General features: G+C 41.2%; 1 protein-coding gene across 4 annotated transcripts in view; it reads right to left on the bottom strand.

The window, feature by feature from the left end:
* Positions 1–19,789, bottom strand: part of KDM3B (lysine demethylase 3B) — a 47,680-nt gene extending 27,891 nt beyond the window's left edge. For 2 of the 4 annotated variants that reach the window (XR_010622111.1, XM_065734942.1), the window contains exons 1-8: positions 19,522–19,789; positions 13,402–13,569; positions 11,221–11,334; positions 10,719–10,824; positions 7,565–7,689; positions 6,217–6,285; positions 4,712–5,290; positions 77–1,304 (exon numbers count right to left, since the gene is read on the bottom strand). Coding sequence is in view for 3 of the 4 variants with exons in the window: in XM_065734942.1 (XP_065591014.1) it covers positions 77–1,304; positions 4,712–5,290; positions 6,217–6,285; positions 7,565–7,689; positions 10,719–10,824; positions 11,221–11,334; positions 13,402–13,569; positions 19,522–19,692 (2,560 nt within the window). In the remaining variant the exon portion in view is untranslated. Of the gene's footprint in view, positions 1–76; positions 1,305–4,711; positions 5,291–6,216; positions 6,286–7,564; positions 7,690–10,718; positions 10,825–11,220; positions 11,335–13,401; positions 13,570–18,720; positions 19,015–19,521 lie in introns of those variants that run through there. The other 2 variants (XM_065734944.1, XM_065734943.1) reach the window with 2 other exon arrangements.
* Positions 19,790–21,555: the final 1,766 nt, after the last annotated feature.

The raw sequence follows: 21,555 nt of genomic DNA, 5'->3' as shown, positions 1-21,555 counted from the left end.
TGTTTCACAGAGTTAATTATACAGAAGAAATCCTAGTATCCCACCCTTTTATGTTTCCAAGTCACCCTGCATTCACCTTTTAGGGGAGCTGTGCGAGGCCGGCCCTTTGGGGCTTGTTTCCCTTTTCCTTTCCCCAACAGCAGTTCAGCATTGCGCTCCGCATTGGGACCTAGTTTCGCCATCAAATGGTCTGGGATCCCCTTCATACAAGCCTTAGCATGCAACTGCTCTTCAGAGTCACTTAAATCTGAGAGGTCACTATTGGTACTCGAGTCTGAGTCCTGTTTAGATGTCAAGCTCCGCTCATCTAGTGAGAATCTTTTCACAGCTTCAAAGGGGGCTTTGTTGTCTTGTGGAAACTCAGCTTGTGAAGAGAAAAATCCAGGTGGATGCCTGCTGAATACATTAGAAAAAGTTTTCAGAAGAGGATTGTCCTGTTGGCCAGGCCCAACAGCTGGTTTTTCTTCTGTTGGGCTGGAGGAAAGTGTGGGCATCTCAATAGGTTGTGTCAGGTTGCTGGTTGGTGAGCTGGAACGGCCGTTCCCTGCAGTGGAAGGACTCTGAACACCAACAGAGGCTGTTGAACCAGGAGTACTGGACATCACCTTTGAGGAATCTGTTGTTATAAACAAGGTTTTCTTCTTTGCTAGAGAGTCTGTAGCTGTGATTGATTCTGGCCAGCCAGAAGCAGTTTTATGACCCACAGATGTAGAGGGAGTAGAAACTCCTGTATGAGATGATGCAAAGCCACTGAAAGGACTAAGTTCCGTTTTCTCAACAAATGCCAGGAAAGGGTTAGAGGGTTCCTCTCTTGATAGTTTTGGGGGCTGTAAAAATAAGTTTTCATGACTATCTGGGGGGCGAGTATTCAACAAGCTTCGTGGAAAAGCTGGAGTAAGAGTGGGCATACATTCCACAGGCAGCTTCCGCTCCACAGAACTGCCAGACTGCAAGTCTGCTGAAAGAACTTTACCTTTGCAGACCCCAGCACCCACACTTTCTGCGCACTGCTTGAATGAGTCCCGACTAGAGGCATCTTCAGATAAGCTTTCTGAAATGACCGTGAAGTAGTTACTGGAAGGTAGGTTTTGGGTCATGCATTGAAAAAACAAGTTCTTAGACAGATCAGAATCTTTCTGAGCCTCTTGTCCAGTACTACAACCAAAAAGAAATCCAGAAGGCTTGCTTTCTGGAGTCACCATTCCATTTGACTGGCTTCTTCCACCTCCAAATGGCAAAGACTGGGAAGCACTTGGGAGAGAGATTCCAAATCCAGAGGAAGCTAAAAGTGAATTTCGAGAATTCTGTAACAAAATTAAAAAGCATTAACCTGCTGAAGGATTCTTACTTGATTGAGCAACACTTTAGATTGTTTAATTATACAACTAGCCACCCATGAAAAATTTGTAGTAGAAATACCACTAGATCTATTTAATGATCCTGTCAGAATAGTTTTTCCTTCCTAAAAGGTATTGAAACTTGAGATACTATTATCAAACAATAATGTAATGTGTCCATTATCAGTGAAGACACATGGAAAAATGAACACTTAGTTCTAAAGCCTGGTAGGTTCTTAAGTTGCAACACAAGACAAAGTGGGCCAATTCACAGAAAAACAAGCAATGTAAGATGAGTTTCTTTTAGCTCCAATATATAAGCTAAGAGCTTTAATTCATATTGCCTTTCAGTCATACACCCTCCTGTGGCAAACTCATCCTTACAACCTTCTGCCATTTCAGTATTTGCCCTCCCCTAAACTCATCCTGATGAGCCTCTCCTACTTAACCAGCACCCTTAAAACAATGAACTTTGCTTAATTAACTTCACAAACTAGGAAAGGCCTCTAGCAGTTACTGAATATACTTGTTATAATATTGTTATAATATTATATAACAATATTATATATATATATATATTGTTATAATACTTGTTATAATATTGCAGATGACTGGAGGCCACACCAGCTGACAGGTACGTATCACAGAATCACAGAACTGTAGGGGATCTCCACAGATCGAGTCAACCCCCCCCGCCAAAGCAGCTCCCTAGACCAGGGTTGCACAGGTAGGCATCCAGGCGGGTCTTGAAAGTCTTCAGAGAAGGAGACTACACCACCTCTCTGAGCAGCTCCAGTGCTCCATCACCTGCACTGTGAAGAAGTTCCCATGCGCATTTGTGCAGAACTTCCCATGCATCAGTTTATGACCATTTCTCCTCGTATCACCACATACTGCTAACAGATGCATAAGAAACAGTGCTTCCCAGAGGACTGCTCAATGTAAAGCACAAACTGCTTAATTTTTTTTAAATATTGACGAATTTTCTTTCTTGCAAGTTTCCATCACTGTTATGACACATACTCATTTGTTCTCTTATCAGTTTATGCTTATTCAGATTTTGTAATTCTCACAGTCCATCCTACTGCAACTGACTGTATTCTAAAATTAACTCATCAGTTCTCATCCTTTTCTTCAAATTTCCACTCTGAAATCTTCACATAGGGAATACTCAGATTAAAGGTGTGTCTCCTCCTTTAAGCGTCAAAATCCTTTTTCAATCCTACAAGGGATAGTAAAAAAGGGGGGATGGGAAGCAAAAAAAATAATAATACGAGAGACACACACTTGACCAACACACGATAAGGGATGTGGTGATGAGAACCAAATCTGGTCAGTCACACTAATTAACGAGGGCAAGCTAATGAGACGATGAGAGGCCTTAGTTTTGTGAGGTTCTCTGACCAATGAACATCAGTTTAGAAAATAAGGAAAAAAGGGAAAGACAGAAAAAATATATCAAGACACAGATTAAACAAAACAAGCAACAAAAAAACAACAAAACATGGGTGCAAAGACAAGAGACAAACTTTCCACTCCCACTAATTGACAGGCCATTAAGAAAGCTGGTACAGGATGGGGGGTTATTAGCACCTATTATACTGCAAAGTCACATTTAGACTGTTCCTTGCTATCAATCTCCATTTGTAGTAACTTTAACTATACATCAATGTACCAACATTAGTTCTTCCAGATACTAGAATTTCAGATTTGTCTTTTTAAAGCCGAACAGGAATCTTCCTTCTCCCATACTCCGTCTCACTTCCCAGAGCAGGGTCAAGTAGAGGATATATACTGAGACAATAATTTGTCTCAACATGAGTTATTTTTGCCAGTCTTCAGAATTATTACATTAAACATTCTAACAATTTTTAAACAGCATCTGAATATGAACACAAGCCAAGCTAATTAAGCAAGCTCAAGGACTAGATCATACTGTGATAAAGTAGATAGTCCAGTCCAAAGCAGTATCACAAGAACTATCACTTCAATAGAAACAACAACCGAACAATCACAGATCAATCAAGCCAAAAAAAAAAAAAAAGAAACCAACTGTGCTAGATTCCCTCCACCAAAGAGAATACCATTTGATATAGTGCTTAGTTTCTGGTCTTGTGCTCTATCTGCAAATTATAAAGACAGAACACTATTATTAATGTAAAACAAGCAATCTGGGGTCAGGGAGAGTAAGGGAAAGATACACTGTATGAGAATTTCTCAGCACAATTAAAGTTTTTCTTTAATAACAATAGTGACAGGAACAATTCTGACCACTCACTCCTGCAGTGAGAATTTGCTCACAACTGATTTTATTTTACTCCTCTGGGCAGAGAACGGGGGTGAGAATGAACAACAGAAGTTTCATTGTTATACAAAAATTATGTAACTTTCCTGACTTTTACCATTTTATTTGTGCTTAATATTTTTAAATGCTTATCTCAAGGTAAACATCTTGCCTTTTCCTCCATTCACTAGCTAATACAAAATTCATGAAAGTAACATTAGGTGATTGCCAGAGGGTTAAACGGGTATCTACTGTATTTGTAACTTCTTTATACAGTAGAAAAGAAGTTTATTTTTTTCTGTCCTTCACACAGAGATGGGGCTTTGTGTTTGCCTTTTTTGTTTGGTCGGTTGCTATTTGTTTATTTTTATTTTAAAAAGGCCTTCCTCTGATTACCTAAATATTTCTTTTATCTCCTTAAAAAACAAAAATAAAAATTAATAGGATTTCCCTTCAATTATTCCCATTGAAAACAAGGATGTATAACTAAAAGATACTTAAGCCACTACCATACCAAGCTATTTACACAAAATGATTCTAAAGATACTCATCTCAATTCTTTGAATTACTTAGTTTTCAACCCTACACAGTGTACGACACCACTGGCTCATTTTTCTTGTATGGAGATATTGTTTCTGTAAGAGAAATGGGGCATCTATAAAAGGTCCTCCAAATGTAGCTTCATATAACTTAAACATTCAACTGAAAGCATATTCTCAAGCAATCTGAAGACAAGAGATTTTAAGTAGGCTACCTTCCATGTGACATGGCCAAATTAAATCACATTATGCAGTGCACGAAATCACTTTAAGGTTGCATTGTGTAAGAAGATGCACTTAAGAGATCAAGGCCGAATAAAGAACAGAGTGCTAAAAAGTTGTCTCTTAAAAGTTCTCTATTAGAAACTATTTTCCTTTGGATCCTTTCTTAGATCAAATGATTGAAAGATCATTGTCTCTGGAAGGGAGAGATTCATTAAAGAAAAAGTAGTTTTCAGTTTCACAGACACACTTAATAATAGAAACAAGTTGTAAAAGATCTGATGCCAAATACTTCCTTCTTGACAGTGGCAAGATCATAGACTACTCACCTCTCCCTGGGTTTGCATTCGGCCTGTTTTCAGCTTCTCCTGTCCGGTAATTGCGGGCAAACTAGTGTCAGAGATTCTCACAGTTGTTGGCGTCAAAGCAGTTGTACTGACTGTAGCTGCAGAAGTCACTGTGCCTTGACCAATCTGTTCCAGTGATTTTCCTGCCTCTTTGCATCCAGATCCAACTAGTAATGCTTGTCCAGCCACAGAGGAAAATGTAGTGAATGGCAGTGATGTATCACCACCAACTGGCTCATCCTGGACTACCAGCGTTCGACCATTCTCTTTGGTATAAGTAGCAAAGCGAATATTACGATTAATTTGAGGAACAAATGAAGGCAACTGTTTGGCCCTTGGATCTAGTCCTGTTTCAGTACTGGAAACTCCCTTCCAAGGACCTCTGCTTGCCTCACCTCCATCACTACTGTTGCCATCCACCTCGCCCCTCTCTTTCGGCTTCTTCATTGCAGGATCACACCCAGAATCTGAAACATTTTTCCTCCTCCGTCCATCTTTTCCCTCAAAACTCTCTCTTTTCTTCTTCCCTTTAGATGACTTAGTTGCTTTAAGGCCCCCTCCCTACAGTAAATAAAACCATACAATCATTAAACAGAACATACAGGTCTCCTTCTAAGAGCATTTGCTTTGTTAGAACGAAGATTACATTAGTCTAAGCCTAGAAACACTTCTTTTAAAAACAAATCGACAGATATGAAGAAGGATACAACGTAAATACAAACATAAGCAGTCTTTTTTTCCCCCCCATGGTTGCTGAGGGTGGTTTTTCATTTTTGCATTAGGATAGGATCTCCAAAATAAGATTGTCAGGTCAGCTATTTTGCTGTACCACATACCATATCATTGCAAATTTTGGAAAACATACAACACGGACACACTCCAACATAATTCTTGCTAATGTAAGGCAGATATTTGTACACTAACTTGTGCAGCAAGTCTAACCCACCATGGTCCTTTTCAAGGGCAAACTTCTAGTCCATTATCCAAAGCCTGTAATTTTTAACTGCAAGATACACCTTATCCTTTAGCCTGGGGTAAAAGCACAGGTCCAAACGTTTTTGTAGCACCTCTCAACTGAAGCAATGAAATGCCACATGCATACCAGCCTGCTCTAGAGAGGACAGATGATACTTTTCTAAAAACGGTCTGTGGAGAAGCATAGGGTGATTCTGTTAAAAGAAGGCTGTGAGCACAGAGACATTCTTTAGAAGAGCATCATCTCTTAAAATGGAACACAATGACACTGGTTACCGAAACCCCTCAAGATCCATGCTGATATTAGTAAAACAGGCCTGAACTAGAAAAAAATATTGTTTAGGAAAAAAAACCAAAAAACAAAAAACCTTTGTCCATCTCTCAAAGCGGTAATTGAAAGAGGAAACATTTATTCACATTACCACATTACACAGCATCAGTGTACAGTTGTTCCCATGTGTCTTTTTTCCCCCCAACACAGTACATATATAAGACCTGAGATATTATAGTACCTCACTTGGAGAAGTATTATCCATCACGACATGAATCAGACGAGGATCCACTGACTTTATTTCACCAGTCTAATTTTTATGCAAATGAATATTAAGGAAGTAGGAGGAAGAAGAGAAGTGGTTAATTTTTAATTCAGAGTACACAGTAACAACATTAAGAGACATTAAACACATGCTCAAATTCTGTAGCAATAACTAAAGGCTTTCAGTTTACCTTCCATCTTGTTGTTCCATCTCTAGTCCAAGGATTTTCAGATTTGATTCCTATAATTGTTTACTTAGATATTTGTTCTACTGAGTATCTCTGGGTGCACTTCATTGCATTAAACACACCCATCTAAATCTGTTTTACTATTGTTCTAGCATTCTGAAAATTCATGCTGTTAGACACAGAAAAGGCTACATCAGTTTATGCTAACAGTTCTCATCAGTCCCTCTGCTAAAGCAGCAATAATTACCCAATATTTCCAGCAGTGCATGGAAGTTTTTATCTGACAACAGATACATAGTAAATTTGCTTCTTTCCTAGCATGCATCTGTTGCAAGCCACAATTTCAATACCTCTCCAAAGTACCGGAACTATTAACTATATACAGTATGGTTTTTTTCCCCATGAATTAGCAATATATACAGTGCTGAAAGTGTAAGATTACTGCAAGTGTGCACAGGACTCACTAGGCACACTCAGTGCATTTGTTCTGCACGTTTATTTTACTGCATATGGAAAAGGCTACAAGAAGAAAAAAAAAAGAAAAGAAAACCCCTGCTACAGTAACTTCACACAGACCTACAGATTTGCTCCTAGTTCCTCCTGAAAAAGAAGCCATTGGAAACAGGCTGCCGGTAAGACTGAACTGCCTGTCAAACCCCAACATGTAACGCAAACCAAAAATTGACTGGAGCAGCCTATGCTAAAGTACATTGGTCAATTCAGTATAGACTAATACAACTTCCATAATACACTTTATTTCAAACCAAATCCCCAGTCTGTCAGACAGAAGCTGAGAAAACCACAGCATAACTGACCCAAGTAAGAAGCTTTCCATAATTACTTCTACAAGTTCTCCCATTTTTTTCAGTAGTCAGCACTTAATACAGATCTCATTTCCAGAAGACTTCATACAGATTCTTATATAAACAGATTGTGCATCATCATTTATTGTGGAAACAGTAAAAAAAAAAACCACAACACAATTCTGCAAATTAAACTTGTAATTACTAATGAAACAAAAACACCTAACCAAATAGCCAAGATCCAGAAGCTCAAGTTTTGATGAAACTGTTATTCTCCATGAGATATTAAGAAATTGTATTTTAGAAAACATAAAGCAGTGCTTCATATTTTTACCTCAGTCACAGACACCTCCATAAGACGTGTTATTGGATCTTGATGGCTCACAACACCACAGAGCCAGCTATTTTCATCTTCTGGTTGGTAAACTTTAACTCTTTGGCCTTGGATACTATAAGGAACTGGAAAAGAAGCACTTCTGAATTTATTTTCAAGAAAAGTTCAGCATCATGCAAGTTAAGAATTATATAATAAAAACAGTTTAGGCCCTAATTATGTGCACAGAAGTGTCAGTTTTCTAGTGGAACGAAACTAAAATTTTAAGTCTTCTGCTGCAAATTCTCCCCAAGCCAAGCACTCTGCTCTTTCAGTAACTCCACTCTACTGTAAAGTCAAAATTCTTTCAGTTTACTAGGAGAATTAAAAAAAGGAAAATAAACCTGCAAAAAACAAGTATGGGATACTTGCTAACTATGCTCTTTTTCTTTTTAATCTACAGGTCAGTAATTACGAGACATCAATCCACTAACTCAGTTTAAATGCATTAAATCCCAGAATAAACAGTACATAGTCCAGATCAGAAACATGTATTTGTAACTGTGAAAAAAATATATCAGTATAGTTGCATAAATATCCAAGGTCTCTAAATCAACCATCTTAGTTCTTTGATATGGGTAATAGACCATCAACAGAAAGGTTTCCTCCCAACCCACTCCCACTCTCCAAAATAGTATGCAACACATTCTTCCTGCACTAAGTCCAGATTAAAAAAAAAAAAAAGTTAAAAGGTTAGTATTAGATAATGAAAATTATCATGATCCACAAGTCTGTATCTGCAGGAAGAAAATCAGAAGTCCAACTGGAACTCCACTTGGCTAGAACAGAAGACAAAAAATGCTTCTATAAATACATTAGCAGCAAAAGGAGGATTAAGGAGAATCTCTAACCTTAATTGTAGGTGAGGGCAAGTGCAGTGACAAAATATGAGGGCAAGGCTGAGGTACTTAATGTCAGTTTTATCTCAGTCTGTATTAGTAAGGCCAATTTTCAGGGTACCCAGCCCATCGAGTAAAATGAGTGTGACAGGGAGCAAGATGAAGGCCCTATGATCCATTCAGAAGTCTACACAGCCAGATGACATTCAACCAAGGATACTGAACAACCCAGCATAAGTGCTCACTAAGCCATTTTAAATAATTAGCTGCCCTACCTAACTGGAAAGGTTCCACTGGCAAGAGGTTAGAGAATGTGAATCCAATCTACTAGAAGGGTAGAAAGGAGGTCCCAGTGATTTACAGGCCTGTCAGTCTGACCTCAGTGCTAGGGGATGTGATGGAGCAGATAATCTTGAATGTCATCACACAGTCCATACAGGACGCTCATGTGCTCCGAAGCAGCTAGCAAAGGTTTATGAACAGCATGTTCTGCCTGACCAACACGATCACCTATGATAAGACAACCTGCTTAGTAGATAAGAGAAAGGCTGTGCATGGGGTTTATCTTGATCTTAGCAAAGTGTTAAGAACTGGTTCCCACTGTATTCTCCTAGAGAAACTAGCTGCCTAAGGTTTGGACAGGAGGATTCGCTGGATGAAGAACTGGCTTAAAGCCAGGCTCAAAGTCACTGTAAATAAGAGTTCAATCCACTGGCACATCCCAGGTCTCGCTATTTGGGCCCATTTTTATTAACACTTTTGTCCATGATCTGGATGAGAGGATTGATTGCACCCTCAATTGCACTCAAAACTCAGTTTGCAGACAATACGAAGTTCAGCGAGACCACTGGTCTGCTTGAAAGTAGGAAGGGTCTGCACAACAGGGAGCTGCAGCGGCTAGACTGATGAGTCAAGTCCAGGCACATGACATTCAATAAGGCTAAGTGCTGGCTCCTGAACTTAAGTCATTAACAACTCTATGCAGCAGTACAAACCAGGAGAAGAGTGGCTGGAAAGCTGTCAAGCGGAAAAGGACTTGAGAGTGCTGGTCAATATCCAGCCGAATGCAAGGCAGCCGTGTGCCTAGGTAGCTACGAAGGCAAAATGCCATCCCAGTCTGCATCAGAAACAGCATGTCTAGCAGGAATAAGGAAGTGACAGACCCTCTGTGATCAGTTTTGGGCCTTTCACTACAATAAGGATATTGAGTTATTCAACCACATGTAGAGAAAAGCAACCAAGATGGTGAAGGGACTAGAAAACAAGAAAAAAGGAAAAGATGAATAATTGGGCTTGTTTAGTTCAGAGGAGGCCGAGAGGAGACCTCATCACTCTTTAACTACCTGAAAGGAGACTTCAGCAAAGAAGGTGTCAGCCTCTTTTCTCAGGTAAGAACTCATAGTGCAGGGGAAAAGGATCTCAAGTAGCATCAGGGGAGGCTTAGACACATTAGGAAGAATTTCTTCATGGAGAAGGTGGCTTCCAAAAGGACAATTCTGAAGTTACTCAGTCACTCATATAATTTATATCAAAACACATTTTATTAAAGCAAAAGGAACCAAGTAAATATCCATTAGATCTCCATTAAGAATTACATTTCCCTTCAAATGTAATACAGAGCCCTACCTCTAAGGGGGCCACCCAACCAACGAATCCAAATTCTGGTTGGAAAAATAATTTTAGCTAGAAGACCCCAGCGTGACAACTAAAACCCATAAACAGAATTAAATCCTAGAATGCAACCCAGAAAAAAGCTAGGGTAGTAATGCTGTGCTGAACAGCCATGGTCACACAGTATTTTAAACTTAAATTATTAATTCATTAAATGTCAAAACGCAAGAATATGAATTTAATGCAACAAAGGAAAATCTACTCTGATCAAAACATCAATGAATTCAGAGTAGCTTAATCTCTAAAGTTCCAGAATTAAAGAACAGAACCATAGAACTGCACCAAAACTTAAACTTGAAACAAAGAAGCTTAAAAAAAAAAACAATCAAGAAAGTTGTAAATACATGGACATAATCAATAGTATTCTGTCCTACTTAACTACATCTTCAGTGATAATATACAGTATTTTCAGTTGTATTTTAGCAACATACTTATTGGCATCTGCCACAAGATAATGCTCGTTTGTTAAAAACTTAAATAGAGAAAACTGATCTTCCAAACCAAGCAGCAACAGTTACTACTATTACCCTCCTTCACAAATTCCAGAATAATCCAACTGTCACACAACAGTCATAGTAGCTCCAAGCAATAAAAACCAGTCATACCTCTACTAAATATCTCCTGAAGTTTCTGGTCACTGAACAATGAATTGACAGATTCTCTTAGCGAAGGCTGTTCCTGCAGAATCTGATTCTGACTCTCTGTTCCCATCTGCCAACAAAAAAACAGTTTTAACATAAAAGTAAAGTTCTATAAGTTAAGAAAATGTTCCATTTTTGAAGGACAGCTCTTTTTGGACTGCTTTCAAAAACAAAAAATAAAAAAAGAAATGAAAAAAAAGTAGGTGTGAAACTTCCATTGCAGTTATCAGTTACACAATGCTTAATGACTAGTTCATCAAGTGAGGAACATAGGCAGAAACTAGGACTTCTATACTGATTTCTATCTGCTTTCTAAGTACCTGGAAAAGCATGAAAAGACGCCCAACGCATGTTAGGGCAGTGAAAGGAGGCAGACAAAAATAAAGAACTGGATCAGTACAAAAATAGTAACAAAAATTGACAAGCACCATGTGAATTTAAATTTTCACTGTATCTGAGGAAATACCTGAAACAATCGTAATCCACTGGCATCAGACAGGAAACGTAAGTGTCTGTCCAGAAGAAACTCAACTGGGACCACAGAGCCCAAACCCAGCTTATCTACTAGAGGAGTAAAAGTCTGTAATGAACAAAAGAAAAACGAAGGTTATAAAAACAACGGAGCACACACATATGCCAACAACAGTTGTCTCCGTCCAAAATTTAAATATACAAAGAAAAAGTTTGATTTCTAAATCTGCACTTAACAGTGCCCTGAGTTTTAGTGAAAATTCTTACTCATTATGTGTAAACCAGTATTTCTTGCAAACATGGCATATTATAATACAAAAAGAAATTGCAGAAAATTGGCTTCACTTCATTAAAACTCAAAGGAGAACTGGAAATGTTTTATTGTATTTGATTTTTCATAGGCAAGTAGTATTTGATGTGTCAGGTTAAAAAGCAACACACCTTTGGTTAACAGCTCAAACTAACCTATATACACAGCTTCCTCTGCAAGTAACATCTATTTCTATGCAACCAGCAGATCTAAAAAAAGCAGAGCAGATCTAAAAAAAGCACAGCAGATCCTCAGTTACAAACCACTGTTTTTTCAACACAGTCACCACCACCACCATTAGCTATACATTTTTTCAAGTGACAAACAAGAGCCTGCACAATGTGCTCATAAAAATCTGTACCAGAGGTGGTGCCCCACTGTCACCACTGCTGAAATGCACCATCCACCCCCCACCATGCTGACATCCACTCTTTGGTCTCTCTAAAAATTCAGCAAGCACCAATTAATGTCAATGGATGATTTTTTTTCTGCATGAAGGAATTCAATTCCACATCTTTCCTTCGTATGCACTTCCATGTCCGACATCATTCTGTCAGGCTGCCTCTCCTGCTGTTATGTCACACAGCAACAAAACTTTTTTATAACTGTATCATGAATTCACTTACATGATTTAACACAAATATATTTATGACATTTTTTGTCTTTTCACTGCTCATCAAGTTTATTCACATTCCATTCTCTTGTTCGTGACACTGACAATGCACATTTATTTTCTCAATGAAAGGAAAGTTCCACCTACAGAAAAAACGCCATTCTGTCTACAGAATCTCTAGTGTAAAGGCTTAGTTTTATTCTGCCTTAAGACAACTGCAGTAGAAAAAACAAAAATAAACCAAAAAAACCCTGAGAGAAAGATGCAGTATCAAACTGTTTGCTTTGATCTCAAGTATTCACTTAAAATACTAAGTTCAGATTCTACCAAGGCAAAAGGTCCTTGATTGGAAAAAAAATCCAATAAGCCCATGCACACGACATAGTATTAAAAAGCAGACAGTAGCATCCCAAGTGGTTCAAAGACTACAGGAAAAGAACAGAAGAAAGGTGAAAAAATAAAAATCAGATGTCATAAAAAAACTTGAGAAGGATTCCTATATATGATTTTTCTTCTTCAAAAGGCACTAAGAGAAGAAAGAAGGACATAAGGAATCCTCTTCACTATATGGTACTCATCAGGATGTTTGCAGAACAGGTATACTGTCAATTCTGGCTAAAACATACCAGCTTTAGTCTCCAGCATCATGGCATCTAAATGCCATGTAAACAGACACGTGGATTACCACTCCATGTAACAGGAGAAAGATCTGCGTGTCATGACAGTTAATGCTGACAACGCTGAAGCAAATTTTATGTAGTTTAGATTAGGAGCATTCAACCTACTGCTAATAGATCAGGCACAGTCCAGAGCCTCCTTCTTTCCCAAGTACTTTCAGGAACGCCTGTTAAAATGATGTAGCCATCTTTACCATACTGAGTTCTACAAAGTCCACTGTAAGACCCAAAGGGTTATTCTTATAATTTTAGAAAAGTATAACACACTCAAAGTTATAAAACGGGGAAAAATAATCATTCATTTATGTACCATATTTCCTTTTTTCATAACAAAAATATTATTTCATTTCTGCAGGCTTTCCATTTCTAGAACAGGATCTAAAAGCAATGATCTTTACAGGTGCACTACAATTCCCTATTACTCTCCTCACAAAAAAAATAAATAAAATAAAAATCCAGCTCTAATCAAGTTTTAGTACCTGCAAAATGGAGCCCCGTATTATATCCACATCTTGTGATTCAGTTGTGCTGATGCAGATCTCTGAAGGATATGAAAACCTTTGGCCAAATACTCACCAGTGCAGGCCACTGTTTTGGTGAGACTCGAGTTCCCTGAAGCAGAACTGGATCATTTCGAGGTGCCCACACCAATGATCCTTCCAGCAACAGCACTATAACTTCTTCAGCATGGACTTTTACCCAGGCATGTTGTTTCCAGTTACAGCCATCGAATTCCACAAAGATCTGATTTAGTTTAAAAGAAAAAAAAAAAAGAAAAAAAAAGAACCAACACCATTTAGCTTTTTTCAGACACTGAGTCGAACAAATGAGATTCCACAATCACTACTGATGAGTAAACACCAACTTCAGACAGAAAAAAAAGTAAATCAGTATTAGTACTCTAACGTAACCCTGAGAACATTGCATCTACATAGCTATCATATTTAAAAACAAATGGAAATCTAATTCATAGCAATTACTAATTGTGGAAGATGATTTATTCCGCAACACACATCACTGGCACCAAATGCTGCATTTCTCCATACAAAACTAAAGATGCAAAATTTGTTTATCACAAAATACAACTAATGATTCACTGCAACCTTCTTTCTTCACACTGGATTTCCTTCTCAGAGGACTTAGAGACTCATAATTGTCATTTACATAGACAGCCTGTATCAGAATGGATAATTTTATAGCTAAGTTCACCAAAATCAGAAAAGTTAGTGTCAGTGAAATCCACACTATAAGTTTTGTGCTACCTTGTACATTATACTAAGCTCTCTGAACCAAATGCAGGTATTTCTGACATGAGATTATCCAGAAATACCTCTCACTAGATTTTTCATGACCTGATAAGTATATACAACAATATAAACTGCACTACAATTCTAAATCATTGTTCTCAGGTATCGTTTATTTTTCCCCCCTATCACAAAGGGTAAACATTAAAGCTATATGCTATTACAGAGCAAGTTGAGTCTCACTTTATTCCATAACAGTAAGGGCTGTTAAACATTAAAACATTCACCCCACAGTCCTTCAGCTACAGAACTTAGCTACTACACATACATAATCAAACAGAAGTCAGGTGAACAGCAGGAAATTCCTAGTAAGTTAAGAAACGCCTTAATCTGGATAGCCAAAATATACTTCAGTGCTAAGTACATACAAGACCAGAGGATAACTGGGCACTAACCAGAAACAGGAAGTTCTCCGCTTTACCAATAATACATGTTAAAAGAGGCATGAGGAGACCACTTAATGTCCTCTTCCCCACCCCTTTCTCCAGAAGCAGAAGCTGCCCAGGGAAAGGGAAAGAATATGAAGTATCTCTCCTGATACAATATTCAACTCTGTTACTGACCAAACGGCCCTTCTGAGAAAGAAGGCTGAGTTTTTCAAGGTATCTTTCCTTAAATTCAAGAAATCCCAGCAATATAGTGAAAATTCAACTAAACACCTTTCCTGTTTCAGGATCTGTACCTTTCTTAATATTATATTCATGCTACAATGGCATTAAAACATGACAAAGGAAGGACTATCATGTTATGATTCTCTTATAAAGATTACATGAAAAAGGTGTTCAAAATGAACTACTGGAATGATGCCAACTTTGGAATAAATCTTTTCACAAGATACTTAAGAACTTGGTTAAAAGAAGGATTTTAATAAGCAACTACATAGAGAGACCACCTCTCTATAGCATACACTCTCAAACTAGCTAGCAAAGATCACGGAAGGCAGACAACATAAATTCAACAACCATTAATTCAAATAAGCATAGCTTGCCACCCAATGCCAAAAAAATGATACGTATTAGCTTAATTTTTAATTTATTGCTTTATACGTAACTCAAGATAATTTATCATAAGACAGATGTGAAATCAGACTACACAAATTCTTTCAGTCTTAAACTACAATCCATCTCACATTTCTAAGAATTATGAAAAATTGACCAAGTAGTTTAGCTGCGAATGTAACTAGTTACTTCCTGGTTTAAAAACAAAAACAAACAAGACTCCACAATCCCAGAAGAAATAGTCTTTGATGAACTTCAGGATGAACATTTTGCATTTCTTTAAGGTGCTCACTAAATATTGTGACAGGTACCGTGATTGCCAACACATACAAAACAGTAGCAATGCTTTCTGTTATTAAACTCTAACAACAGAACTTAAAGTTTGTATTTTTGAAATCTCAGATTCAGAACTGGAGCCAGGAAAAAACTCATGAAGCGATCACATCAAGCGCACCCCTTTTCCCTGCAAAACAGAGAGTACAGTAGGCTGCCAGCGTCAACCTGCCTGGGAGTAGGAAGGCCCTACAGAGGGATCTGGACAGGCTGGATAGCTGGGCTGATGCCAGTAGGATGAAGTTCAACAAGACCGAGTGCTGGGTCCTGCACTTCAGCCACAACAACCCCATGCAGTGCTACAGGCTTGGGTCAGAGCAGCTGCAAGACTGTGTAGAGGAGACAGACCTGGGGATAACAGTTGACACTCAGCTGAATACGAGCCAGCAGTGCACTCGGGGCAAAGGTGGCCAACAGCATCCTGGCTTGTATCAGAAACAGTGCTGCCAGCCGGAATCCACCTACTGGTCTGAACAACATCCATCCAGCCCAGCATTCTACCCTCAACTGCAATAATAGGAGACTAAACGAGACACATCGGATCGCTTAATATATACCTTCATAAACCCTTCCAACTTGTGTGTGTGTCTTGCTGACAGGAAGAACGATCCAGGAACGTGACCATCCTTGCAGAACAGAAGGAAGCAAAGACAAGCAGAGTAGTAGAGAAAGCAATCTGGATACCATACAACTTTCCTAGGTTGCTGTGAACCTTCCCACCACTTCCAGAGTCCCAGTTTCAACTTCTTATTAGCAGACTCATCTTGCAAAATTTATTGCAATCTGAATGCCTCTACAAACTCCTCATTCAGTCTCAAACAAATGACACCAAAATTCTACAGCAGATGTAAACCCCGACACTCTTCCACATATGGGAAGCATATGCACTTTTTCTTCTCTAACTTTCCTATTGCCAAGGAGGCTATCGAGTAACATCTCAAAATTGATAGAGAGCAAACAAACTTAATCCAGCCCTGTACAGCTGCAGCACTGTTACTGAGAAAAAGGATTTACTCCTATAAAATCCCTTACAAATAAGACACTTTAGACTACTACATGCTTTGGTAGTAATACTGCTTTTTCAGTACTGAAATTCTATTATAACAGCTTTCTGAAATGTTTTAAGTTCCATAGTTTTTGCCTATTCTCTAGTTTCCTGCTTTGGAAAGGCGTAGATATATAATTGTTCTCAAAAGTGAGAATGAGATTACAGGCTACTAAGTAAAATCATTTTTACAGGATACCATGAGAAAGCACAGTCTTAGTTCAAAGAGTAGATTAGATACTTTTTCTAGCCTTCTTCAGACCCAGTCCACTACATTACTTTACCTTAGAACAGTAATTCCTGAACTGGTGCCAAGTCCTCACTTCTGGCTGAATGAATTCTAAAAAGATCATATTTTCCTGACAGTACGTCACGACAGAAACAGAAACATTCTGTTAGAAAGGATCTCAGAAGATCATGTAGTCCAACTGCCTGAGCACTCCAGAACTAACCAAAAGTTAAAGGACGTTACTGAGGGCATTATTTAAATGCTTCTTCAACAATGACAGGCGTGGGGACATCAACCACTTCTCTGCGAAGTCTGTCTCAGTGTTTGACTATCTTCATAGAAAAAGGCTTTCACTAATGGCCAGTCTGAACTCTCCCCAAAAAAGCTTCGTGTCATTTCCACACATCTTTTCACTGATTACAAGGAAAGAGACCAGAACCTCCCTCACCACAAACTTGCAAAGGAACAAGGTTGCTCATAAGCCTTTTCTCCAGACTGGACAATTCAAGTGTCCTGCACCGCTCATCCTTCCAACCGATCTATCGATCATCATTGTCAAAGACATGCTCCATTGTACACGGAAAGATCCATTACAACACTAAATATTCCATGTTACAGAACTATGAAAAATTCACACTGCATATTTTAGACAGTTTGTATTCAGTAGTTCTTATACAGATTTGGAGAACACAACGTTCAGAGACAACTGCATCATTAAAACAGTGAGAAGTGGAAAGTTATTCATGAAAGAAACTGGGCCGAGAATAGCAGCATTATGTGAAAGTTATGAATTCAAAAACTCCAAGAAAACAACAAATTATTTCCTACACTATCAAGCAGAGGATTTTTTTCTTTGTTATCTAATAAGTGTCACATGACTACCAAAGAAACAAGGAAGTTACTTTTAGTTGTCCCAGCAACACTCCACCAGTTCATACACCAAAACAAGAGAAAGAACAGGCACAGCAAACATTCTTTATCATAGAATCATAGGGATTGGAAGGGACCTCAAGAGATCATCGAGACCAACCTCGCGCCAAAGCAGGCTTCCTACCCCAGGTCACACAGGTAGGCGTCCAGGCAGGTCTTCAATGTCTCCTGCGAAGGAGATTCCACATCCCCCCTGTGCAGCCTGTGCCAGTGCTCCATCACCCTCACCGTAAAGAAGTTCTTGCACACACTCGTGCAGAACCTCCTGTGCTGCAGTTTCTGTCCATTTCCCCTTGTCCTGTCTCCACACACTGCTGAAAAGAGTCTGGCCTCGCCACTTTGTCCCCCACACCTCAGATATTTATAAACCTGTAACAGGTCACCTCTCAGTCTTCTTTTCTCAAGGCTAAAGAGACCCAGTTCAGACCCAGGCCTCTCTTCATAGGGGAGATCCTCCAGGCCCTTCACCATCTTTGTGGCCCTGCGCTGGACTCTTTCCAAGAGATCCCTGTCTTTTTTGTACTGGGGAGCCCAGAACTGGACACAGTACTCCAGATGAGGCCTCACCAGGGCAGAGCAGTGGGGGAGGATCACCTCCCTTCACCTGCTGGCCACGTTCTTTTTAATGCATCCCAGAATGCCACTGGCCCTCTTAGCCATGAGAGAACATTGCTGGCTCATGGTCAACCTGTCGTCCACCAGGACACCCAGGTCCCTCTCTACAGAGCTCTCCAGCAGGTCATCCCCCAGCCTGTACTGGTGCATGCAATTATTCCTCCCTAGGTGCAAGACTCTACACTTGCTTTTGTTAAATTTCATCTGGTTTCTTACTGCTCAGCTCTCCAGCCTGTCCAGGTCTCTATTATGATTATATCATAATCATATTTGCATTGGATAGGACCATAACATAAGGGTACCAATACAAGTTAAATTCAGTCTGTCACAAGAGGGGCTTTCCAGAACAGGTCATAGCCCCAGTGTTTCCACACTTTGGACAGTCTCAGACATCTCTCCTAATTTATTCCTTAATATGTCCTCTTCTACATATTTATTTACCTCCAGCTTAAATAAACAAAGGAGCAACAATAGTGCATCACCCAATTCTCTGACACGATTGGTAGATGCCAGGCCACAGGGTTTGCCAAAGCATGCCATCACTCACAATGAATACTTGAAGTGGCACACACAAAGAGAAACAGCCAGGGCATCTGTTCAGAGTTCTTTCTAAATCTCCACCCAAGAGTCTCACTGCGCTAAACTAGAGATAAGCAAAACAATGACAAGAAAAGTGTTTGAACACACTACAAGAAATACAAATCGCTGCAGCTGAAAACAGAAACAAAGATCGAAAACCACCAACCACAACACAGAACTACGTATTTAAACGAGAACCCTCACTCAGGCTGACCAAGTACGCTTAACGTCTTCCCAGAAAGCACCACCGAAAAGTTGCACGCACACGCAGCAGCTCTGTATTGCAGCCATCGGGAATCACAACAGCCGAGGTCGCCGGTCCCTCCCCGCCCGACCCCATGCTCCGTCAGCGCGCTCCCGCAGCCCGAGCCCGCCGTTCCCCGGCCCGAGGCGCGTCCCGGCGGGCGCAGGGGCAGCGCGGGCAGAGCTCCGCAGGAATGGCACGAGTGGGCAGCACAGCGCCGCCGCGACCCGGCCAGGGGAAGGGCAGCGCTCCGCGGCTCCGGCCACGGCCCGGCGGGCCTCTCACCCCTGCCCTGCCCTGCCCTGCCCTGCCCGCGCCGCCGGCGGGAGGCCGCAGTACACGCACACACACACACGGCCCGGCCCGGCCCGGCCCGGCCCTCCCGCGCGTCAACGCCACCTCCACCGCCGAGTCCTCACCGCCAGGTCCTGGGGCACCGCTCCGCTCATAGCCCGCACCGTGCCGCTCCGCCAGGCCCGGGACGGCAGCGCAGGCCCAGACTCCGGCCCCGCCGCCTCGCCCTCGCCCGGCCCCGCCGCCAGCAGCAGCAGGAGCCGCTTTCCCACGGGGGAGGCCGCCACGTCCGCCATCCCCGCCGAACAGGAGCCTCCTCCGCCGCCGGCCCGAGCCCACCAAACGCCGCGGCCCCGAGACACCGACGGAGCGCCTGTCCCTCTCCGGGCCTCCAAGCACCGCCCGCCCCGATCCCGGCATGCACCTCGCCAGGACGGTCTTCCCTCCCTCCTTCCTCTACCCCACAATGCCCCGCGCTGGGCGCGCTGTGCTCGCGTCATGCGCTCCGCTGCGGTGAGGAGCAGCGGCGGGCCGGGCCGGGCGCGGCGCTTCTGCGGCGCAGGAGCAGGGAACGGAGCCGTCCGGATACAGCGCTGCAGCGGTCACGGACAGGACCTGGAGCAGTCGTGGAGGCGAGGGCTGATCAGCGGCCAGGTGCCGTAGGAGGAATCATAGAATCAGAGGCCTTCCTGCGGCGGAGCTGCTTATAAATTCCAGGTTCAGTGTCTGAAATAACAAATTAAGGAGTTTTTACCTAAGTTTCGAGGTAAACGGACATTATAAAAGAGATACAGTAACAGCTTTAGAAATGGGGCCTGAGTTGCTTCAGATGGCTCTGAGTTGGCCCCGTATTAATCGCAGTGTCACTGGCGTGGGTCCTTCCCTGTTAGATGATGCAGATTTGAAGTGGCATTGATTAGGGAATGATTATGATACATCATAACCTGTGGAGATGGGATTGGGAAAGCCATTGCACAGATGGAACTCTATTTGGCAAGGGATGTGAAAAATAACCAAGGATTCTGCAGGTACATTGGTCAGAAGAGACTGGCCAAGAAGCGTACCCCTTCTGGCAAATGAGAAGGGTGAACTGGCAACAGACGTGAAGGCAGCTGAGGTACCCAACTGGTATCTGCCTTAGTCTTCACATGCAGCCAGAATTCTTGTGTCTTTCCCATCCCTGAACCTCTAGGTGGGAATTGGGGAAGCAAAATCCTTCCCACTGTAAGAGAAGAACAAGTCTGAGACCATCTTATGATAATAAATGTGTTCAAGTCTATGAGGCCCGATTTCATGCATCCCAGGGACTTGAAGGAACTGATGGATGTGGTTGCCAAGCTGCTTTCCATCATATTTGAAAAGCTGAGGCTGTCAGGTGAAGTCCCTGGTGACTGGAAAAGGAAACATCACTGTTATTTTTAAGGGAAAAAGGAAGATCTGGGCAACTACAGGCTGGTGAGCATCATGCCTGTGGGAAGATCTTGAAAGAGATCCTCCTGGAAGACATGTTGAAGCACAGGAGGGACAAGCAGGTGATTTGAGACAGTCAGCAAGGCTTCACCAAGGGCAGATCATTCCTGACCAATCTGGTGGCCTTCTATGATGTAGTAATGCCATTTGTGAACAAAGAAAAGGGGAACTGATGTCATCTACCTGGACTTGCGCGAGGCCTTTCACATGGTCCTGTGCCATATCTTCATCTCTAAATTGAAGAGATATAAGTTCAAAGGCTGAACTATTCAGTGGATAAGGAATTGGTTGGAAGGTCACAGCCAGTTATAGTCAGCAGCTCTGTGTTTAGCTGTAAGCCAGCGACGAGCAGTGTCCTCCAAGGATCCATCTCAGGACCTCTTTAACATCTTTATCAATGATAGATGAGATTGAGTGTGCCCTCAGCAAGTTTGCGGATGACAGGCTGACTGGTGCAGTTGATAATGACAGGAGGAAAGCATGCCATGCAGGACCTGAACAAGCTCGAAAAGCAGGTCCATGTAAACCCAGTCAGGTTCAACAAAGCCTTGGGTCATGGCAATCCTGGATACACATACAGACTGGGAGAAGAACTCACTGACAGCATCCCAGCTGAGAACTTCAGAGCCCTGGTAGATGAAAAAAACTTAACATGAGCCAGGAGTGTGTGCTTGCAGCCCAGAAGGCCA

This window comes from Cyrtonyx montezumae, unplaced genomic scaffold, assembly GCF_038088225.1.
Source record: "Cyrtonyx montezumae isolate F1298 unplaced genomic scaffold, pur_monq_1.0 scaffold_18, whole genome shotgun sequence".
NCBI classification, from domain to species: domain Eukaryota; kingdom Metazoa; phylum Chordata; class Aves; order Galliformes; family Odontophoridae; genus Cyrtonyx; species Cyrtonyx montezumae.
The sequence above is the reverse complement of the archived record's forward strand: the minus strand, read 5'-3'. Positions and strand labels throughout refer to the sequence as shown.